A 23,354-nucleotide genomic window follows, 5' to 3' on the forward strand; every position below is an offset into this window, starting at 1 on the left:
TGACCTCAACCCCATCGAACACCTTTGGGATGAAGTGGAACGCCGACTGCGAGCCAGGCCTTATCGCCCAACATCAGTGCCTGACCTTACTAATGCTCTTGTGACTGAATGGAAGCAGTCCCCGCAGCAATGTTCCAACATCTAGTGGAAAGCCTTCCCAGAAGTGTGGAGGCTGTTATAGCAGCAAAGGGGTACCAACTCCATATTAATGCCCATGATTTTGGAATGAGATGTTTAACGAGCAGGTGTCCACATACGTTTGGTAATGTAGTGTATGTGAAAATAGTGCATTTCTGTGTTTTGTAGTAAAAGCGATAGAGGAAGATGTGTTTCCAATTACATCATTGGTGTACATCATGTGATTTTAACCAATTATGAGTAGGCATTGCCTATTAATTTTTATTTTTTACAAATACCTAACGCAACAATCCTCTAATGTTAGTAGGAGGATATATGCATCTATCAAATTATTTGCAATGGATATAAGGCGTTCCGCACATCATCGTTGTTAACGTTGTGGTCCTCTGTAGCTCAATTGGTAGAGCATGGCGCTTGTAACGCCAGGGTAGTGGGTTCGATCCCCGGGACCACCCATACGTAAAAATGTATGCACACATGACTGTAAGTCGCTTTGGATAAAAGCGTCTGCTAAATGGCATATTATTATTATTAACGATATGTATTCACTAACTGTTAGTCGCTCTGGATAAGAGCGTCTGCTAAATGACTAAAATGTAAAAAAAAAAAAAAATGTTGACAGTTGGATAAATGTCAGATAGTGAGACAGGGAAGCAACAGCAGCGAAGTTCTGCATGGCAATACTTTGAGAAGTTTTAAATGAGAAAGTGGTTAAATAAATGCTAACTTTGCAAGGTGGAATTGAGCTACAGTGGCAGTACAGGTGCAATGCTTAACCATCTGAAAGGGAGTCACCGTGAGACCCAACCCGTTGCTGGCAGCAGTGCGATAAGGGACGGAGTGAGAGAATCACAGCGTTGATAACAGAAATGATTACAGTTGATATGCAGTCATTGTTTATAGTAGAGGATGTCGGCTTCACTGCCATGATGGCATATCTAGAACCAGACTACAAGATGCCATGTGGAAAAACCGTGATGGCCTGGATAGAGAAATGGTACAATGAATGCTCTGCAAGAACAAAGTGCTAGCTCTCAAACACTATACGCCACGTTGACAACAGATTGTTGGACGTCTATGAACACGCTGTCGTACATCACTGCAACGAGCCATCACATCGATGAGAAAGAAGTGAGACATGAAGTCCCATGTACTGACAACTGAGAACATGGAGGCGAGATACACAGCAGAGAACCTAAAACGGCATTAACTACCATCGTTGCTGAGTGGGTGGGGGACAGCAGTAAGGTGAGCACCGTCTGTTTGGTAGCCATAACTGCGGTAGATTGAACTGCAGTGCCCCCTAGCGGTCATACCAATGGTTTATGTATAGTGCCTTCAGAAAGTATTCATACCCCTTGACTTATTCCACATTTTGTTGCGTTACAGCCTGAATTCAAAATTTATTAAATATGATGTTTTTCTCACCCATTCACACACAATACCCCATAATGACAAAGTGAAAACATGTTTTTAGACATTTTTGCAAATTTATTGAAAATGAAATACAGAGATATCTCATTTACATAAGTATTCACACCCCTGAGTCAATACATGTTAGAATCACCTTTGGCAGCGATTACAGCTGAGTCATTCTGGGTAAGTCTCTGAGCGTTGCACACCTGGATTGTACAAAATTATTATTTAAGAAATTCTTCAAGCTCTGTCAAGTTGGTTGATGATCATTACTCGACAGCCATTTTCAAGTCTTGCATTAGATTTTCAAGCCGATTTAAGTCAAAACTATAACTAGGCCACTCAGGAACATTCAGTGTCATCTTGGTAAGCAACTCCAGTTTATATTTGTGTTTAAGGTTATTGTCCAGCTGAAAAGTGAATTTGTCTCCCAGTGTCTGTTGGAAAGCAGACTGAACCAGATTTTCCTCTAGGATTTTGCCTGTGCTTAGCTATATTCCATTTATTTGTATCCTAAATAACTCCCTAGTCCTTGCCGCTGACAAGCATACCCATAACATGATGCAGCCACCACCATGCTTGAAAATATGAAGAGTGGTACTCAGTAATGTGTTGTGTTGGATTTGCCCCAAACATAGCCTAACGCTTTGTATTTAGGACAAAGTTATGTCTTTGCCACATTTGTTGCAGTTTTACTTCAGTGCCTTGTTGCAAACAGGATGTATGTTTTGGAATATTTTTATTCTGTACAGGCTTCCATCCTTCTTTTCACTCTGTCCTTTAGGTTAGTATTGTGGAGTAACTACAATGTTGTTGATCCATTCTCAGTTTTCACCTATCATAGCCATTAAACTCTGTAACTGTTTTAAAGTCACCATTGCCTCATGGTGAAATCCTTCAGCGGTTTCCTTCCTCTCTGGCAACTGAGTTAGGAAGGACGCCTGTATCTTTGTAGTAACTGGGTGTATTAATACACCATACAAAGTGTAATTAACTTCACCATGCTCAAAGGGATATTCATTGTCTGCTTTTTGTTCTTTTTACCGATCTACCATTGGACCTCCCTGGTCTTTGTGTTTGAATCTGTTTGAAATTCACTGCTCAACTAAGGGGCCTTACAGATAATAATTATTATATGTGTGGGGTACAGAGATGAGGTAGTCATTCAAAAATCATGTTAAACACTAATATTGCACACAGTCCATGCAACTTATTATGTGACTTGTTGAGCAAATGTTTACTCCTGAACATATTTAGGCTTGCCATAACAAAGGGGTTGAATACCTATTGACTCAATACATTTCAAAGGGTCATACAAGGGACCATATCTGAATTGTGAATTCACGTCATTTTATGATTTTATGAGAAGTACAGGAAGGGGGCGTATTACCCCAAGTTACCCTAACAGCTAATATCTTCACTGTGTTTATGCATGTTTTTTGGGACATAAAAGCATCAATAGGATGGTAACTAGTTAAAAGATCACATTTGGGATCTAGCTAATGATTAGCCCAATATGCAGATAGGCAACACCATGTTTCAGCCTATTTATAGCCACTATGCTGCATAAGTTGGGCTACAGCTGATAATACTTATTGCTAATAGCATACCTGATCATATGGACAATGCATAGGCTATCTGCATGGTCCAATATGTTATAATAATTTAAACAAATCATTTTACCAATATGTTATTGAATTCATTTCTGGAGGTGGAATTAGATGGTGTCAGTTGCCTTTTTGGGCTTAGTTGTGGTCAGTTTGCAGTTTCAATTATAATGTCCCGGCCCTCTGACCATCCGCTCCAATAAAATTGGCTTGCAGCTGAGTCTAGTTGCTGGCTTGCAGCTGAGTCTAGTTGCCTACCCCTGAACTAAAGGTTATTTACATTAGATTTACAGTAGATTTATATGGCAATTATTGATTTATAATGGAAAAAAAGTTAGAACATGATTTCCAATTACTTTTTGCTATTGATGTTAGGATAAGTTACTATATCCTTCAAAAAAATTATTCAACATGGTCTTGGATTTCTCCTGGTGAGCCAGAGTTGTTAAGTCATGGTTCAACCTGAAGGGTACACTACAAAGCAAGATCAAGGAGTTAGCCAGCTAACTAAATATTCTCATAAAACGTTTTATTTTTTAAAAGATCATCCGGAAATAGGCATGGTCTAATTGATTAAACAAACAAGAACACATAGCTAAGTTTAGCTTTGAGAATGAACCAGAAAATCTATAGTTATTTCTGGTTGCTTATCAAAGTTAGCTGGATTGACACTATTTTGATATGAATTAAAGGTTTGTTTGTTTTGAGTCTGTGACAGAGAATGTGTCCGTGCATGCGTGCGTGTCGCAGTTCGCGCATGTGTGTGTTTTGCGAGTTCGAGAGCGCATGAGTGTGTGCTCTTGTTTGTTAACACACCAAATATGTTCCAGATTACAATTTGGCAGGCATTCCTGGAGACATCAAATGTTAAATATGGAATTCTGTGTTGTGCCTGTTTTTTTTTTATTCTGGTCCATATATTGCAGACCATAAAAAGCCATGCCTCTGGCAGCTGACTGCTTCATGTTTATGGAGGTCTGTTTTTTCTACAGACAACATCGTAATCCATAAAAACACTCTGATGTGCAGATTAGAAGGCTCAATTTATGTAGTGTGCTTTATTCCAGAAATTCATCCCTATGAAGACACATCAGCATTGTTTGAGATTCTCATCTTTATGCCATTTGGCACGTTTAGTCACATGCAGCTATTATTTAAGCAAGTTCCAAGCCTCATGTCTGCTACATCTCACCACGACTATGTTGCTTTTATGTCATTGTGCATATGGTGTACATTCAACCCACACATTCCAACCCCATTGTAATGTTTCATGATCTAGGCTTATGTGGGAATGCGGACATCTAGGCTTGGGTGGTATACCGTATAAACCGTATACCAGGGTACTGACAGTATGATTTTCAAGGTGACATGACGATCCACTGTTGAGCAGAACAGGAGAGGAGATCAAGTTACACTTGAAATTCAATACTAATGTTTACCAGCTAATAACTATCAATGAACTATCTAAGATGTGCCAAATACAATTTCTCCACCTCAAGGCTCCAGCTATGCATTTGGTTTGCTAACTTGCTAGCTATAACGTTAGGTGCATAGCTTGCAATATCAAGCTTCTTGGTCACAGCAGAGACAATCAATCCCCTTCTGGATCAAGTGTGAGTAGCCTTTTGAGATAGTTGTATAACTTTATGAGCTGGATTGTCTGTCCATTTATTTAACGTTCGCTTGCGCTTGTTAGCATTTAGCTAGCATCCGCTATGGGAATTCGCAAGTACTTTGTTAGCATTTGTTAGCAAAACCGAATAATAGGCTACCGTATACCCCAGTATGGTACAGGAATGGTATGGAAATCTGGATACTGCCCAACCCTGCAAACATCCAATGGACTAGGCCCCTCAAACTCAACTCTGGACCTCGAAGCCAGTTCCACTGCTTTTTTTCTATTGTTCCCATGTAAATCAGGGACTGAGTAAAATTTCTCTGTACGATTCAGAGGGGTGGTCTGTGCATATTTTCACATGGCCATAACGTATGGCTGGCACTCCGCCCTGAATAATTGTAAGCATGTCTTCAATGGAGAGATGCTCATTTTTCTACCCCTGTCTTTGGGTGGGTGGGGGGGGGCACAGTTGAAAAATGTAGGGCTCCAACATAGCCCACGCACACACACACACACACACACACACACACACACACACACACACACACACACACACACACACACACACACACACACAAGGAGCACCAAGTGCCAAATCCATCACCACTGGACGGCACACAGGCAGATGTTCCAGGATCGTTTGTCTTCACGCTCTGTCTTTATCTTATGTCCTTATTTGTAGTGGAAATTTCTGATCCAACCCCACTGATAGATAGTGAATTTCACATTACCTGGATGACCACTGTTTCATATGTACCGGTTTAACTCTCTGAACACTTGTGGCAACACCTGTGGCCTGACGATGTACTGTATTTTACATAAACGCTATTCCATCGCACCTTATGCCACGAGGCTGATATGAAAATATAGATTTTTATCCTGATCCTGAATTGCTTTCATGTGTCAAACAATTGTATTTATGGTCTCACTGTGTCTGTTTTAACCTGAGCAGTATTAAAGCTTCTGAACCCCCCTTCTTCCTTATCTTCCACAGAGGGCCATTTGTGAGCAGAAGAGGGATTTCCTCTCTTTCTCTCTATTCCCCAGACTCCCACCACCATGAGCTGGAGCTTCCTGACACGCCTGCTGGAGGAAATCCACAACCACTCCACCTTTGTGGGCAAGATCTGGCTTACCGTGCTCATCGTCTTCCGCATCGTCCTTACAGCTGTGGGGGGCGAGTCCATCTACTACGACGAACAGAGCAAGTTTGTGTGCAACTCGGGCCAGCCGGGCTGCGAGAACGTCTGCTACGACGCCTTCGCACCGCTCTCGCACGTCCGCTTCTGGGTCTTTCAGATCATCCTGGTGGCCACGCCTTCGCTCATGTACCTCGGCTACGCCGTCAATAAGATTGCACGGCGTGAGGAGAGAGCTGAGAGTGGAGGGGGAAGTGGGGGAGGAGGACTGTCCCAGCGCAGGCCCAGGAAGCTCTACTTCGGTGCCAGGAGGCAACACCGGGGCATGGAGGAGGCCGAGGGCGACCAGGAGGAGGACCCCATGATCTACGAGGTGCCCGATGTGGAGAGCGAGACAGGGGGAGGCGGCGGGGGAGGAGGAGGCGGGGGCGGCAGAGGAGTTCAGGGGAAAGGCGGCCAGGAGAAAGACAAGGTGCGCCACGATGGACGCCAGCGCATCAAGGAGGACGGGCTGATGCGCATTTACGTGCTGCAGCTGCTGGCACGCTCCATGCTGGAGGTGGCCTTCCTGGGAGGGCAGTACGCCCTCTATGGCCTGGCAGTGCCCTCCATCTACGTGTGCTCGGGCCGGCCATGCCCACACAGTGTGGACTGCTTTGTGTCACGCCCCACCGAGAAGACCATCTTCCTGCTCATCATGTACGCTGTGTCGCTGCTGTGCCTGGTGCTCAACATGTGGGAGATGCTTCATCTGGGCGTGGGCACCATCTGCGACATCCTGCGCTTCCGCCGCAGACCACTCTCCGAGGAGGACCTGTACGGCCTGGGGGGTGGCAGGGGTCCCGGGGGGCTGCCTTCTCTCCATGACGGAGGAGCAAGAGTGGGGGGCCAAGGTTACGGCAGCTACCCCTTCTCCTGGAAAGCCCCGTCAGCGCCACCGGGCTACAACATTGCCGTCAAGCCGCCAATGCTGCTGGTGCCGACTGTGGCGCCCGACGGGCAGCTGGCCTTCACAGACCCGAGCAACGCCAAGATGGCGTGCCGGCAGAACCGCGCCAACATCACCCAGGAGGAGCGCCGGCAGTACACCAGCAACGAGGACAACTTCCCATCGTCAGGTGTAGTGGGGGACGCTGGCGGCGCCCTCCAGAGTGAGATTCGGCAGGCCCAGGACCGGCTGGAGGCTGCCATCCAGGTCTACAGCCAGCAGCAGGGCCACAGCAACCCCGGCAAGCCCCAGCGTGACCGCAAGCACTGGCAAGCCTCCAAGCACACCTCCAGCAAGGCCGACAGGGGAAGCAGCAGCAATAGCAGCAGCAAGTCGAGCAAAGGCAAGGGCTCCGATTGGATCTGACATCTAGAATAGATTATTCTTCCAGTGGATTTAGTAGATGTAACATTATCTTCTATAACACTGTACGATATAGAAGTTAGTGCTCCATTACTGAGTATAGAGCTCCTAAAGACATAACTGTTTACCGTGCCAATACCTGGACTATTGACAATAGCAGATGTTACTCTAGTGCCCCCTGGAGACAGGCTGAAATGAGTTTGGAGCTTTAAGTATGTAATATCCCTAAATGCAAATTAGGTAATCAATGTCAGTTATACATAATGTTACAAATGTCAGCTGTACCTAATGTTTCATTCATTTGTTGGGCTTCCTAAAGGTTTTATATATTTTTATGTTGCACACTTAAAGTAATGCTGTGTTAAAAAGAAAGAGCAATAAGGGAAAAGACAGTAATTGAGAGTCCCTTTATTGTAAACAATGTTTGTAACTTATAAATATGCCATATGTCGGTGCTATGATGTTATCTTTGCTTCCACAAAAAATGGGAGACTTCTAAGCTGCATCCTTACTATCGAAAGTGCCTTCTTACTACACTAAGAAAAATACTGTGCTTGTAAAAAGTGTGCTTCCCTTTCCAAACTGCTCATGGAAAATGCTAAACTACCACTGTCACAAGATGGACGCTTACATGTGAAGTGTTGCCATAGTAAAGAGATGTTTGTGGGTCCTTACTGGCACCAATAACTGGAGTCAGAGGTTTTTGCGGTCTTTCGATCTCTTTAATGGCTTTTGGGCTCCATCTGGTGGTCATACCTTTTGCTCCTCTTGAATTACAGTTGCTGCAGGATCCCATTCAAATCCTTTATGTTCCTACTGGGTTTGCACAAAACAGCTATTGTCCAAAGCAAGTCAACCTAAGGGGAAACACAGATAGTTTTGTGTGCAGATGTCTTCTTAGCCTACAGTGTAGGCCCACACCATATCTGGCTTTTTATACTAGCAATTACAAAGACTTCCGTGGTTGATACAGTACAAATGTTTACTATGTGTTCCTGCTTGAAATACTGTATGCTGTTTGAAATGGTCCTTTTTCATTGTATTTTACAGTGTTATATTTTCCAGGGGAGGGCATCGAAATAACCCTTTAACCATTGAAAGACCAGTCAGTATTTTACGAGGAACTATTTTATGGTTGCTCCATTGTATATGTGAGGAATACTATTGCTATACTATAAAGAGGGAGAACATTTTACAATAATTGTTTATATTTTCATAATGTGTAAGAAAAATATTCTGTTTTTATTGTGTTTGGGAGAGACAATTAAGCAACACTTTGATTTGTTCAGTTACTGTTTTTCTATTTATGTTCTTCATTTCCTCAGTTGATGACAATGTTCCAAATAAGAAGAAAAAGCTAACAATCTATTTTCAGTGTTGCTGAAGTTGTATGGAAAGGTTGCTTCAATGTATTGATTAATGGGACATTTACATCAACATTTGTCAGATGCTTACATACCTCAATTTTTTTTATTTTGAAGTCCACATCACAGACCCATCTGTTTTGTAGATGTACAGTGGGGGGGAAAAGTATTTAGTCAGCCACCAATTGTGCAAGTTCTCCCACTTAAAAAGATGAGAGAGGCCTGTAATTTCCATCATAGGTACACGTCAACTATGACAGACAAAATGAGAGAAAAAAATCCAGAAAATCACATTGTATGATTTTTAATGAATTTATTTGCAAATTATGGTGGAAAATAAGTATTTGGTCAATAACAAAAGTTTCTCAATACTTTGTTATATACCCTTTGTTGGCAATGACACAGGTCAAACGTTTTCTGTAAGTCTTCACAAGGTTTTCACACACTGTTGCTGGTGTTTTGGCCCATTCCTTCATGCAGATCTCCTCTAGAGCAGTGATGTTTTGGGGCTGTCGCTGGGCAACACGGACTTTCAACTCCCTCCAAAGATTTTCTATGGGGTTGAGATCTGGAGACTGGCTAGGCCACTCCAGGACCTTGAAATGCTTCTTACGAAGCCACTCCTTCGTAGGAGCTGACTAAATACTTTTTTCCCCGACTGTAGCTATATGCCACTATCCAAAAATAATGGAAAAATTAAGCACTGCACCATGTAATTTCATTTGCAGCTTAATGTCCATACTGTCAATGCTGTGTGTTCGCCTGATGTTCTGATGCTTGTATATCTCAAACCAGAGACAGTAGGTATTTTATTTTTGGGGTGAATGGGGTGAGGAACCAACTATATATTTTTCTTAACTCTCATTTTAAGTGACAAGCATTGGCGGTTCGAGCACGTATGCCAAAACATACCACTACATGTGGGTGGGAAATAAGAGCGAGATACCTGCCTTGGCTACTTTTTTTGTATTAGCTACACCGTTTATGTTTATTTTATTACTATTTTTTTCTAATTGAAATGTTAAAGTGGAAAGCTGAGAGCCCTTACACTGTGCCAATATTCTATTTTGGGAAATCATTTTGTGCAAAAAAACTAAGTGCATATCTGAATCATTTGTTATAAAGGAGTATGAATAAACACAACGTTCACATTTTGAAGTATTTGCCTGTTGTGTTGTGTGTGTTTTTTGGATTGGAATGAATTGTCCTATTTACTTACTATTTCCCACACTATGATAAATGTAAGTGCAATTATTGTGATGAGTTTGCAATAAAATGATGAGGTCTCTGTGTTACACTGACTACCACAAAATGATTATAAAGATTATTATTATTCATTCTCCAATAAAAAATAACCAATGATGTAGGAAGATGAATCCGTAAATGGTTCCAATGTATGATATGACAAATGTATTATTTATTTATGAACTTTTGAAGATTTTTGAAGATCCAGACTGGGTCAGTAATGCTATCATTTGAAATGTTATAGGGCCATCTAAAACCCCTCTGCCTACATGTCCACTGAGCACGGTTACATGCAAACAATAATGTGATTATTGTGGATAGTCAGGTTAATACAGTGGCTTGCGGAAGTATTCACCCCCCTTGGCAATTTTCCTATTTTGTTGCCTTACAACCTTGAATTCAAATGATTTTGGGGGGGGGGGGGGTGAATGATTTAAACAACAACAAAAAATTGTGAAACAAACAAGAAATAAGACAAAAAAACAGAAAACGTGAGCGTGCATAACTATTCACCCCCCCCAAAGTCAATACTTTGTAGAGCCACCTTTTGTAGCAATTACAGCTGCAAGTCTCTTGGGGAATATCTCTATAAGCTTGGCACATCTAGCCACTGGGATTTTTGCCCATTCTTCAAGGCAAAACTGCTCCAGCTCCTTCAAGTTGGATGGATTCCGCTGGTGTACAGCAATCATACCACAGATTCTCATTGGATTGAGGTCTGGGCTTTGACTAGGCTATTCCTAGACATTTAAATGTTTCCCCTTAAACCACTTGAGTGTTGCTTTAGCAGTATGCTTAGGGTCATTGTCCTGCTGGAAGGTGAACCTCCGTCCCAGTCTCAATTCTCTGGAAGACTGAAACAGGTTTACCTCAAGACTTTCCCTGTATTTAGCGCCATCCATCATTCCTTCAATTCTGACCAGTTTCCCAGTCCCTGCCGATGAAAAACATCCCCACAGCATGATGCTGCCACCACCATGCTTCACTGTGAGGATGGTGTTCTCGGGGTGATGAGGGTTGTTGGGTTTGCGCCAGAAATAGCGTTTTCCTTGATGGCCAAAAAGCTCAATTTTTGTCTCATCTGACCAGAGTACCTTCTTCCATATGTTTGGGGAGTCTCCCACATGCCTTTTGGCGAACACCAAACGTGTTTGCTTATTTATTTCTTTAAGCAATGGCTTTTTTCTGGCCACAATTCCGTAAAGCCCAGGTCTGTGGAGAGTACGGCTTAAAGTGGTCCCATGGACAGATATTTCAAAATCCGCTGTGGAGCTTTGCAGCTCCTTCAGGGTTAGCTTTGGTCTCTTTGTTGCCTCTCTGATTAATGCCCTCCTTGCCTGGTCTGTGAGCTTTGGTGGGCGGCCCTCTCTTGGTCTTCATGGTGCCGCTTGCTTGGTGGTGCCCCTTGCTTAGTGGTGTTGAAGACTCTGGGGCCTTTCGGAACAGGTGTAGCAATACTGAGATCATGTGACAGATCATGTGAAACTTAGATTGCACACAGGTGGACTTTATTTAACTAATTATGTGACTTCTGAAGGTAATTGGTTGCACCAGATCGTATTTAGGGGCTTCATAGCAAAGAGGGTGAATACATATGCATGCACCACTTTTCCGTTATTCATTTTTTTGAATTATTTGAAATAAGTTATTTTTTTTCATTTTACTTCACCAATTTGGACTATTTTGTGTATGTCCATTACATGAAATCCAAATAAAAATCAATTTAAATTACAGGTTGTAATGCAACAATATAGGAAAAACGCCAAGGGGGATGAATACTTTTGCAAGGCACTGTTTGTTTAAAACGTTTACATGCGTTGCAAGAAGAAAGATTTCCCTAACAATCCTGTTTACATGGACACCTGAAATCAGGCTACTGATGGGACTTTTTATAAATGCAGAAAATCGCCAATCAATGTAGACGTTCTACCACAGTGACCATGTTATTCTGAGTTCGGACATATAATGTTTATATGTGAAAAATAAATCTAAGTTGCATACTTTCAGTTTTTCCGAACTCACTTCACTCGCGCATCGAGGAAGGCTTGCTCTACTCGGTGCTAGCACTTGCGCAGATCAAATACATTGCTGGAATGCCGATTAAACTGTTTACATGTCCTACTAATTCGAAAGATTGCGTATGCTTACTTCGATTATGACCTTACGCCGATTAAGATAAGCAGAGTAAGATGTTTACATGACTAATGCTATTCTCGTAATCATAATCAGTTTAATATCGAATTATTAGTGTGCATGTAAACGTGATTGCCTCATTTGGTTTACCTTAGTAGTGGATTCAGGAAGGGGAGGGGAACTATGGACCCAGTGCTCTGCTTAGAAGCAGAGGTCAGGAAGGCTCAGGTAAGCAAGCTGTCTTCTTTGATGTGGAGAAGGTGTATGATATGATGTGTAAGGAGGGGTTCTTAATCAAGCATGATGTTATGGGGGTAGGAGGAAGAACGTACAACTGGATAAATTATTTCCTGTTTGGAAGGTCTATCCAGGTGAGGGTGGGGAAGTCTCTATCAGGCAGCTACCTAGTGGATAACGGTACACCACAGGGGAGCGTGATTAGTCCTCTGTTGTTCTCAATTATGTTTACTCTCAGGTACGGCCGGATATTGGGAGGTCATTATTTGCAGATGATGGAGCCCTATGGAAGAGAGGAAGAAATGTGCAATTCAAAGTCAGGAAGGTACAGGAAGCAATGATTATAAGCAAAAACTAAAGCAGGAAGCACCAGTGACTCGGTTAATAAAAAAGTGGTCAGATGATGCAGATGCTAAGCTACAGGACTGTTTTGCTAGGATTCTTCAGATAGCATTGAGGAGTACACCACATCAGTCACTGGTTTCATCAATAAGTGCATCGATGATGTAGTCCCCACAGTGACCGTACGTACATACCCCAACCAGAAGCCATGGATTACAGGCAACATCCGCACTGAGCTAAAGGGTAGAGCTGCCGCTTTCAAGGAGCGGGACTCTTACCCGGACGCTTATAAGAAATCCCACTATGCCCTCCGACGGACAATCAAACAGGCAAAGAGTCAATACAGGACTAAGATTGAATCGTACTACACCGGCTCTGATGCTCGTCGGATGTGGCAGGGCTTGAAAACTATTACAGACTACAAAGGGAAGCACAGCCGCGAGCTGCCCAGTGACACAAGACTTCCAGACGAGCTAAACCACTTCTATGCTCGCTTCGAGGCAAGCAACACTGAAGCATGTATGAGAGCACCAGCTGTTCCGGATGACTATGTGATCACGCTCTCCGTAGCCAATGTGAGTAAGACTTTTAAGCAGGTCAACATTCACAAGGCTGCAGTGCCAGACGGATTACCAGGACGTGTACTCCGAGCATGTGCTGACCAACTGGCAAGTGTCTTCACTGACATTTTCAACATGTCACTGTAATACCAACATGTTTCAAGCAGACCACCATAGTCCCCGTGCCCAAGGACACTAAGATAACCTGCCTAAATGACTACCGACCCATATCACTGACGTCTGTAGCCATGAAGTGCTTTGAAAGGCTGGTCATGGCTCACATCAACACCATTATCCCCGAAACCCTAGACCCACTCCAATTTGCATACCGCCCCAACAGATCCACAGATGATGCAATCTCTATTGCACTCCACACTGCCCTTTCCCACCTGGACAAGAGGAACACCTACGTGAGAATGCTATTCATTGACTACAGCTCAGCATTCAACACCATAGTGCGCTCAAAGCTCATCACTAAGCTAAGGATCCTGGGACTAAACACCTCCCTCTGCAACTGGATCCTGGACTTCCTGACGGGCCACCCCCAGGTGGTAAGGGTAGGTAACAACACATCTGCCCCACTGATCCTCAACACGGGGGCCCCTCAGGGGTTCGTGCTCAGTCCCCTCCTGTACTCCCTGTTCACCCATGACTGCATGGCCAGGCACGACTCCAACACCATCATTAAGTTTGCCGACGACACAACAGTGGTAGGCCTGATCACCGACAACGATGAGACAGCCTATAGGGAGGAGGTCAGAGACCTGGCCGTGTGGTGCCAGGATAACAACCTCTCCCTCAACGTGACCAAGACAAAGGAGATGATTGTGGACTACAAGAAAAAAAAAGAGGACTGAGCTCGCCCCCATTCTCATCGACGGGGCTGTAGTGGAACAGGTTGAGAGCTTCAAGTTCCTTGGTGTCCACATCACCAACAAACTATCATGGTCCAAACACACCAAGACAGTCGTGAAGAGGGCACGACAAAGCCTATTCCCCCTCAGGAGACTGAAAAGATTTGGCATGGGTCCTCAGATCCTCAAAAAATTCTACAGCTGCACCATCGAGAGCATCCTGACTGGTTGCATCACCGCCTGGTATGGCAACTGCTCGGCCTCCGACCGCAAGGCACTACAGAGGGTAGTGCGTACGGCCCAGTACATCACTGGGGCCAAGCTTCCTGCCATCCAGGACCTCTATACCAGGCGGTGTCAGAGGAAGGCCCTCAAAATTGTCAAAGACTCCAGCCACCCTAGTCATAGACTGTTCTCTCTGCTACCGCACGGCAAGCGGTACCGGAGTGCCAAGTCTAGGTCCAAAAGACTTCTCAACAGCTTCTACCCCCAAGCCATAAGACTCCTGAACAGCTAATCATGGCTACCCAGACTATTTGCACTGCCCCCCCCCCCCCCCCCACCCCCACCCCATCTTTTTACGCTGCTGCTACTCTGTTTATTATTTATGCATAGTCACTTTAACTCTACCCACATGTACATATTACTTCAACTACCTCAACTAGCCAGTGCACCTGCACATTGACTCTGCACCGGTACCACCGCACCAATGCACTGTTGGTTAAGGGCTGTAAGTAAGCATTTCACTGTAATGTCTGCACCTGTTGTACTCGGCGCATGTGGCCAATACAATTTGATTTGATTTGATTAATGTGGGGATTCAGGTTCTCTGTAGAGATAACTGACAGTGTTCCTTACCAGGAGGAAGGTGGGAGATGAGGTACGCTTGAGGTTATATGGGTGAAACTTGGAGATGGTGGGGGCCTTCACGTTCCTTGGGGTATACTTTGACACTAGGCTGACCTGGGCAGAACACATTGAGAGAGTGGTGGGAAAGTGTAAGAAGGTGCTAAATGTGATGCGCTGTCTGACGGGGAAGGAGTGGGGGGCTGGGCGTTCCTCATTGAGGACCATGTATGTTTCATTGATCCGATCTGTAATAGACTATGGCAGTGTAGCGTATGATTTGGCAGCCCGGACCTCATTGAAAAGGCTAGATGTCATACAGGGGCAAGGACTCAGAATATGTAGTGGGGTATTTCGGACGTCCCCAGTGGCTGCACTACAGGTGGAGATGGGGGATATGCCATTGCAGATTAAGAGACAGCAGCTGGCAATGAATTATTGGGTCAACCTACAGGGACATGGGGTGTCTCATCCTGTGAAAGGGATTTTACAGGCATGCTGGTAACATGAGCGAGGACAGTACACGAGCTTTGGGTGGGTGGGCAATACCCAGGCGAGGGAGATGGTACTATATGGAAGGGAGTTTAGTCCAATGGTAGCTATTCTTGTAAATCCACCATGGCTACTCCCACCTCCAGTGGTTGATCTAGAATTGTTGGAGAGACTACGGAAAGATAGGGAGGGTGTTGATCCATCTGATTTGTTTAAGAGACGTCTGGATACTGTGTTTCAGGATTTTGTGGCCATTTACACAGATGGTTCAAAAGATCCAAGGACAGGACGTACTGGGTCAGCATTTGTAGTGCAGGAATGTGGGGTGGCAGTCAGGAAACAATGGGTGAGGAAGTCAAGCCGGACAGAGTAGTTATTTGCTCTGATTTATGTGCAGTGTTGATGAGTCTGCAGTCCTTTACCTCACGTAGCAGACCAGACCTGTTTTATGATGTACTACAAACCCATGGCAGGATTAGACCGATGGGTATACAGATAAGATTTACTTGGGTCCCAGCCCATGTGGGGGTGGAGGGGAATGAGGCAGTTGATGTGCTGGCTAAACAAGCACTTAGTAGTGGGGATGTTGTAGTTTCAATGAGCAAGGCAGTGGACAAAGCCTGATCTGGACAGTGATGGTGCAGAGATGGCAGGAGCAGTGGAATAGAGATACTAAGGGCAGGCATTTATTTCAAGTACAGATGAAAGTTGGGAGTGGAGGACGGCAGGAATGGAGAGAAGAGAGGAGGCTATTTTTTACAAGATTAAGTGTGGGACACTTGAATAAGACTTTAAATGTGATAAGAAAACATCCAACAGGAAAGTGTGATTATTGCCAGGAAACAGAGACTGTGTAGCATGTATTGCTGCAGCGTGGGCAGTATCAGAGGGAAAGTGAGAGACTGAGATCTAGTATGAGGGAGAAGGGGATACAGGAAATTAGTTTAAAGAGTATATTGCGTAGAACGTCATTAGATATAGTCTCAAATATGTAGTTATCTTTTTTAAGCTCAACGGGGCTGGCAGGTAGGATTTAGTTTTTCCCTGTCTCTGTCCCACACTCCAGTACAGTAATGCACCATAATGTTGGATGACAGATGGAGGGGGAAGCCCAGAGAGTTCCAGAAACCGGCCTCTGTGACCGAGGTCAGGATTTCAATGTAACAACTTGGCTGAACGTGCCCCATTGAGGAGTGAGTTGGAAATGGCGGCGAGTAGTTCGGACAAAATGGAGGAAATGGAGGAAATGGAGATATAGTTGATGAAGCAACAGCTGTGCTGGAATGCGAACAATAGGGGTGTCAGTTCTGAAATCCCAGTTTATGCTACAAAACCAACTTTATAAGAGGTTTTAAAAATGGGTTCTATTTGACTCAACATTCCATGACAAACACTAAGGGTGCGTTCGTAAATTCGCTCTGGCTATCTACTCCGATTTCAAAGCACTCTCGTCTTTTACAGCCCTCTAACGGCCCGATTTTACAGCCCTCTAACCAATTGTACTATTATGTGTGTTTTTTCGCGTGATTTGTAATTTATTCTGTACATAATGTTTCTGCCATCGTCTCTTATAACCAAAAAGAGCTTCTGGATATCAGGACAGCAATTACTCACCTCGTATTGGACAAATATTTTTTCTTCAACGAGGTGGCCGCGAAGGATATCCTACAGACACCCGACAAGGCCCAAATCCACGTCATTCGCAGGAGAAAGAGACAGAGATATCGTGGACGTAGGTCTGGGGGCCTCGTTAGGATCCGACGGCGAGCGAGTAAACTGCCTCTTCCATCAATCCTATTAGCCAATCTTCAATCATTGGAGAATAAATGAGATGACCTACGATTACGCTTATCCTACCAACGGGACATTAAAAACTGTAATATCTTATGTTTCACCGAGTCGTGGCTGAACGACGACATGGACAACATACAGCTAGCGGGCTATACGCTACATCGGCAAGATAGAACGGCTGACTCCGGTAAGACAAGGGGTGGCGGTCTGTGTATATTTGTAAAAAAAACAGCTGGTGCACAAAATCAAATACTAAGGAAGTCTCAAGGTTTTGCTCACCTGAGGTAGAGTACCTTATGATAAGCTGTAGACCACACTATTTACCAAGAGAGTTTTCATCTATATTTTTCATAGCTGTCTATTTACCACCACAAACCAATGCTGGCATTAAGATTGCACTCAATGAACTGTATAAGGCCATAACTAAACAGGAAAACGCTCATCCAGAGGCAGCGCTCCAAGTGGCCGGGGACTTTAATGCAGGGAAACTTAAATCCGTTCTACCTCATTTCTACCAGCATGTTAAATGTGCAACCAGAGGAAAAAAAACTCTAGACCACCTTTACTCCACACACAGAGACGCATACAAAGCTCTCCCTCGCCATCCATTTGGCAAATCTGACCATAACTCTATCCTCTTCATTCCTGCTTATAAGCAAAAACTAAAGCAGGAAGCACCAGTGACTCGGTTAATAAAAAAGTGGTCAGATGACGCAGATGCTAAGCTACAGGACTGTTTTGCTAGCACAGACTGGAACATGTTCCGGTATTCTTCAGATAGCATTGAGGAGTGCACCACATCAGTCACTGGCTTCATCAATAAGTGCATCGATGACGTCATCCCCACAGTGACCGTACATACATACCCCAACCAGAAGCCATGGATTACAGGCAACATCCGCACTGAGCTAAAGGCTAGAGCTGCCGCTTTCAAGGAGCGGGACTCTAACCCGGACGCTTATAAGATATCCCGCTTTGCCATCCGACGAACTATCAAACAGGCAAAGAGTCAATACAGGACTAAGATTGAATCGTACTACACCGGCTCTGATGCTCGTCGGATGTGGCAGGGCTTGAAAACTATTACAGACTACAAAGGGAAGCACAGCCGCGAGCTGCCCAGTGACACAAGCCTACCAGACGAGCTAAACCACTTCTATGCTCGCTTTGAGGCAAGCAACACTGAAGCATGCATGAGAGCATCAGCTGTTCCGGATGACTATGTGATCACGCTCTCCGTAGCCGATGTGAGTAAGAGTTTTAAACAGGTCAACATTCACAAGGCCGCAGGGCCAGACGGATTACCAGGACGTGTACTCCGAGCATGTACTGACCAACTGGCAAGTGTCTTCACCAACATTTTCAACATGTCCCTGATTGAGTCTGTAATACCAACATGTTTCAAGCAGACCACCATAGTCCCCGTGCCCAAGGACACTAAGATACAGTGGGGAAAAAAGGTATTTAGTCAGCCACCAATTGTGCAAGTTCTCCCACTTAAAAAGATGAGAGAGGCCTGTAATTTTCATCATAGGTACACGTCAACTATGACAGACAAATTGAGAGTAAAAAATCCAGAAAATCACATTGTAGGATTTTTTATGAATTTATTTGCAAATTATGGTGGAAAATAAGTATTTGGTCACCTACAAACAAGCAAGATTTCTGGCTCTCACAGACCTGTAACTTCTTCTTTAAGAGGCTCCTTTGTCCTCCACTCGTTACCTGTATTAATGGCACCTGTTTGAACTTGTTATCAGTATAAAAGACACCTGTCCACAACCTCAAACAGTCACACTCCAAACTCCACTATGGCCAAGACCAAAGAGCTGTCAAAGGACACCAGAAACAAAATTGTAGACCTGCACCAGGCTGGGAAGACTGAATCTGCAATAGGTAAGCAGCTTGGTTTGAAGAAATGAACTGTGGGAGCAATTATTAGGAAATGGAAGACATACAAGACCACTGAAAATCTCCCTCGATCTGGGGCTCCACGCAAGATCTCACCCCGTGGGGTCAAAATGATCACAAGAACGGTGAGCAAAAATCCCAGAACCACACGGGGGGACCTAGTGAATGACCTGCAGAGAGCTGGGACCAAAGTAACAAAGCCTACCATCAGTAACACACTACGCCGCCATGTACTCAAATCCTGCAGTGCCAGACGTGTCCCCCTGCTTAAGCCAGTACATGTCCAGGCCCGTCTGAAGTTTGCTAGAGTGCATTTGGATGATCCAGAAGAGGATTGGGAGAATGTCATATGGTCAGATGAAACCAAAATATAACTTTTTGGTAAAAACTCAACTTGTCGTGTTTGGAGGACAAAGAATGCTGAGTTGCATCCAAAGAACACTATATCTACTGTGAAGCATGGGGGTGGGAACATCATGCTTTGGGGCTGTTTTTCTGCAAAGGGACCAGGACGACTGATCCGTGTAAAGGAAAGAATGAATGGGGCCATGTATCGTGAGATTTTGAGTGAAAACCTCCTTCCATCAGCAAGGGCATTGAAGATGAAACGTGGCTGGGTCTTTCAGCATGACAATGATCCTAAACACACCACCCGGGCAACGAAGGAGATTTTCTATGGGATTAAGGTCTGGAGACTGGCTAGGCCACTCCAGGACCTTAATGTGCTTCTTCTTCAGCCACTCCTTTGTTGCCTTGGCCATGTGTTTTGGGTCATTCTCATGCTGGAATATCCATCCACGACCCATTTTCAATGCCCTGGCTCTCAGAGCATGAGAAACAAGATTCTCTGGTCTGATGAAACCAAGATTGAACTCATTGGCCTGAATGCCAAGCGTCACGTCTGGAGGAAACCTGGCACCATCCCTACGGGGAAACATGGTGGTGGCAGCATCATGCTGTGGGGATGTTTTTCAGCGGCAGGGACTGGGAGACTAGTCAGGATCGAGGGAATAATGAACGGAGCAAAGTACAGTGAGATCCTTGATGAAAACCTGCTCCAGAGCACTCAGGACCTCAGACTGGGTCAAAGGTTCACCTTCCAACAGGACAACGACCCTAAGCACACAGCCAAGACAATGCAGGAGTGGCTTCGGGACAAGTCTGTGAATGTCCTTGAGTGGCCAGTCTTGAACCCAATCGAAAACTCTGGAGAGACTTGAAAATAGCTGTGCAGCGACGATCCCCATCCAACCTGACAGAGCTTGAGAGTATCTGCAGAGAAGAAAATGGGAGAAACTCTCCAAATACAGTGCATACTTCAGCATAACGTTTTCTACAGGCTTCCTCATGGTTGAATTTAATGTCATGTTCTCAGAAACATTAAGAAAACTTTCTATAGAAGCCACAAGAAAACATTAGTAATGTTCAAAGAACGTTTTAAGAATATTATTTAATAACATATACATTCTGTTCTCAGCGTCAACAAAACTCTATCTTCTATCTTGTTAATAAAAAATAAATGTGTTTGCATGATTAATGCCTAAGCAAATGAATTGCCATGTGTTCTATATGTACTTGGAGTTCAAATCATGTTAACCCTTATTATTGCACACAGAGTGAGTCAAATCAAATTGTATTTGTCACATGCAAGCCCTTAACCAACAATGCAGTTTTAAGAAAAATAAGTGTTAAGTAAAAAATAGATAACTAAAACTAAAAATAACAAATAATTAAAGAGCAGCAGTAAAATAACAGTAGCAAGGATATATACAGGGGGTACCTTTCAAAAGAACCGATGTGGATGTGGTGGAGGAGTCAGGCGCAGGACACAGAGGATTCGTCCAAAATACTTTACTAGTCCAAAGTGCAACAAAACAATACACGACCTCGAAAACAAATGGAGGCGAGGGAATTACGCAACATGCATAAAACAATAAACAAACTAACAGAGCGCAAACACGCAGCTCCGCACGACAGGCAAACAACAACACACAATCTAACTAATACAAAACAGGGAACTTATAGGACACGTAATCAGAACACAAACAGACACAGGTGTACAAGACAGACTAAAGCAATCACACCACGAAACATACAACGGTGGCAGCTAGTACTCCGGGGACGGCGAACGCCGAAGCCTGCCCGAACCAGGAGGAGGAGCAGTCTCGGCCGAAACCGTGACAGTACCCCCCCTTGACGCGCGGCTCCAGCCGTGCGCCGACCCCGGCCTCGGGGACGGCCAGGAGGACGCGGACCCGGACGCGTGGGATGCCCACGGTGGAACTCAGTCAGGAGGGATGGATCGAGGATGTCCCTCCTAGGCACCCAGCACCGTTCCTCCGGACCGTACCCCTCCCACTCCACGAGATACTGGAGACCACTCATCCGGCACCTCGAGTCCAAGATGGACCGGACCCTGTACGCCGGGGCCCCCTCGATGTCCAAAGGGGGCGGAGGGGTCTCTCCTATCTCATCTTCTTGGAGTGGGCCAGCTACCACCGGCCTGAGAAGAGACACATGGAACGAGGGGTTAATATTTTTGTACTCAATAGGCAGTTGTAACCTGTAACACACCTCGTTCAATCTTCTCAGGACTTTGAAGGGCCCCACAAACCGCCGACCCAGCTTCCGGCAGGGCAGGCAGAGGGGCAGGTTTCGAGTCGAGAGCCAGACTCGATCTCCCGGTGCGTACACCGGTCCCTCACTGCGGTGGCGATCGGCGCTCGCCTTTTGTTGACGGATGGCCCGCTGCAGATGGACATGGGCAGCGTCCCACGTCTCCTCCGAGCGCCGAATCCACTCGTCCACCGCAGGGGCCTCGATCTGGCTCTCGTGCCACGGTGCCAGGGCCGGCTGATACCCTAAAACACACTGGAAAGGTGTTAAACCGGTGGAGGAGTGGCGGAGAGAGTTCTGGGCCATCTCTGCCCAGGGGATATACCTGGACCACTCCTCCGGCCGGTCCCGGCAATAGGACCTCAAAAACCTACCCACATCCTGGTTGACTCGTTCAACCTGCCCATTGCTCTCTGGGTGGTACCCCGAGGTAAGGCTCACCGAGACCCCCAAGCGTTCCATGAACGCCCCCCAGACTCTGGAGGTAAACTGGGGACCTCGGTCAGACACAATATCCTCGGGGACCCCATAGTGCCGGAACACGTGGGTAAATAGGGCCTCGGCGGTCTGTAGGGCAGTAGGGAGACCCGGCATTGGGAGGAGACGACAGGCCTTGGAAAACCGATCCACAACGACCAAAATGGTGGTATTCCCCTCGGAAGGGGGTAGATCGGTCACAAAATCCACCGAGAGGTGGGACCATGGTCGTTGTGGAACGGGCAGGGGATGTAACTTACCCCTGGGCAAATGTCTAGGCGCCTTACACTGGGCGCACACCGAGCAGGAGGAGACATAAACCCTCACATCCTTAGCTAACGTTGTCCACCAGTATTTCACGCTAAGGCAGTGCACTGTCCGGCCAATACCTGGATGTCCAGAGGAGGGTGATGTATGAGCCCAATAAATAAGACGATCACGAACCTCGAGCGGAACGTACTTCCGCCCCACAGGACACTCGGGGGGAGTAGGGTCGGCACGCAGTGCCCGCTCGATTTCCGCATCGACCTCCCATACCACCGGAGCCACCAGACAAGACTCCGGCAGTATGGAAGTGGGCTCAATGGACCTCTCCTCTGTGTCATACCGCCGGGACAGGGCGTCTGCCTTACCGTTCTGGGACCCTGGGATGTATGTGATCTTAAAAACAAACCGGGTCAGGAACATGTTCCACCTAGCCTGACGAGGGTTCAATCTCCTAGCTGCCCGGATGTACTCCAGGTTACGGTGATCGGTCAGAATGAGGAAAGGGTGTTGAGCCCCTTCAAGCCAATGCCTCCACACCTTTAGGGCCTGGACTACAGCTAACAGCTCCCTGTCCCCAACGTCATAATTGCGCTCCGCCGAGCTGAGTTTCTTAGAGTAGAACGCACAGGGGCGGAGCTTAGGTGGCGTGCCGGACCGTTGTGACAGGACTGCCCCAATACCGGTCTCGGACGCGTCTACTTCTACTTGGAATGGTAAAGAGGGATCCGGATGCGCCAGCACCGGGGCCGAGGTGAACAGGTTCTTCAGTTTGACAAATGCCCTGTCCGCCTCAGCTGACCACTGCAGACGAACCGGACCCCCCTTTAACAGGGACGTAATGGGCGCTGCAACCTGTCCAAAGCCCTGAATAAACCTCCGGTAGTAATTAGCAAAACCCAAGAACTGCTGCACCTCTTTTACAGTGGTTGGAGTTTGCCAATTACGCACGG

General features: G+C 45.5%; 1 protein-coding gene across 1 annotated transcript; it reads left to right on the top strand.

Moving 5' to 3' along the window:
* Positions 1–5,838: 5,838 nt before the first annotated feature.
* LOC311100378 (gap junction gamma-1 protein-like) lies at positions 5,839–7,272 on the top strand (the record flags this gene model as incomplete). The annotated part of the gene is made up of 1 exon (XM_084141271.1): positions 5,839–7,272. The coding sequence occupies one exon, from the start codon at positions 5,839–5,841 to the stop codon at positions 7,270–7,272; it is 1,434 nt and encodes a 477-aa protein (XP_083997397.1).
* Positions 7,273–23,354: the final 16,082 nt, after the last annotated feature.

Source organism: Coregonus lavaretus (genome assembly GCF_964263955.1).
Source record: "Coregonus lavaretus genome assembly, chromosome: 25".
Taxonomy (NCBI): domain Eukaryota; kingdom Metazoa; phylum Chordata; class Actinopteri; order Salmoniformes; family Salmonidae; genus Coregonus; species Coregonus lavaretus.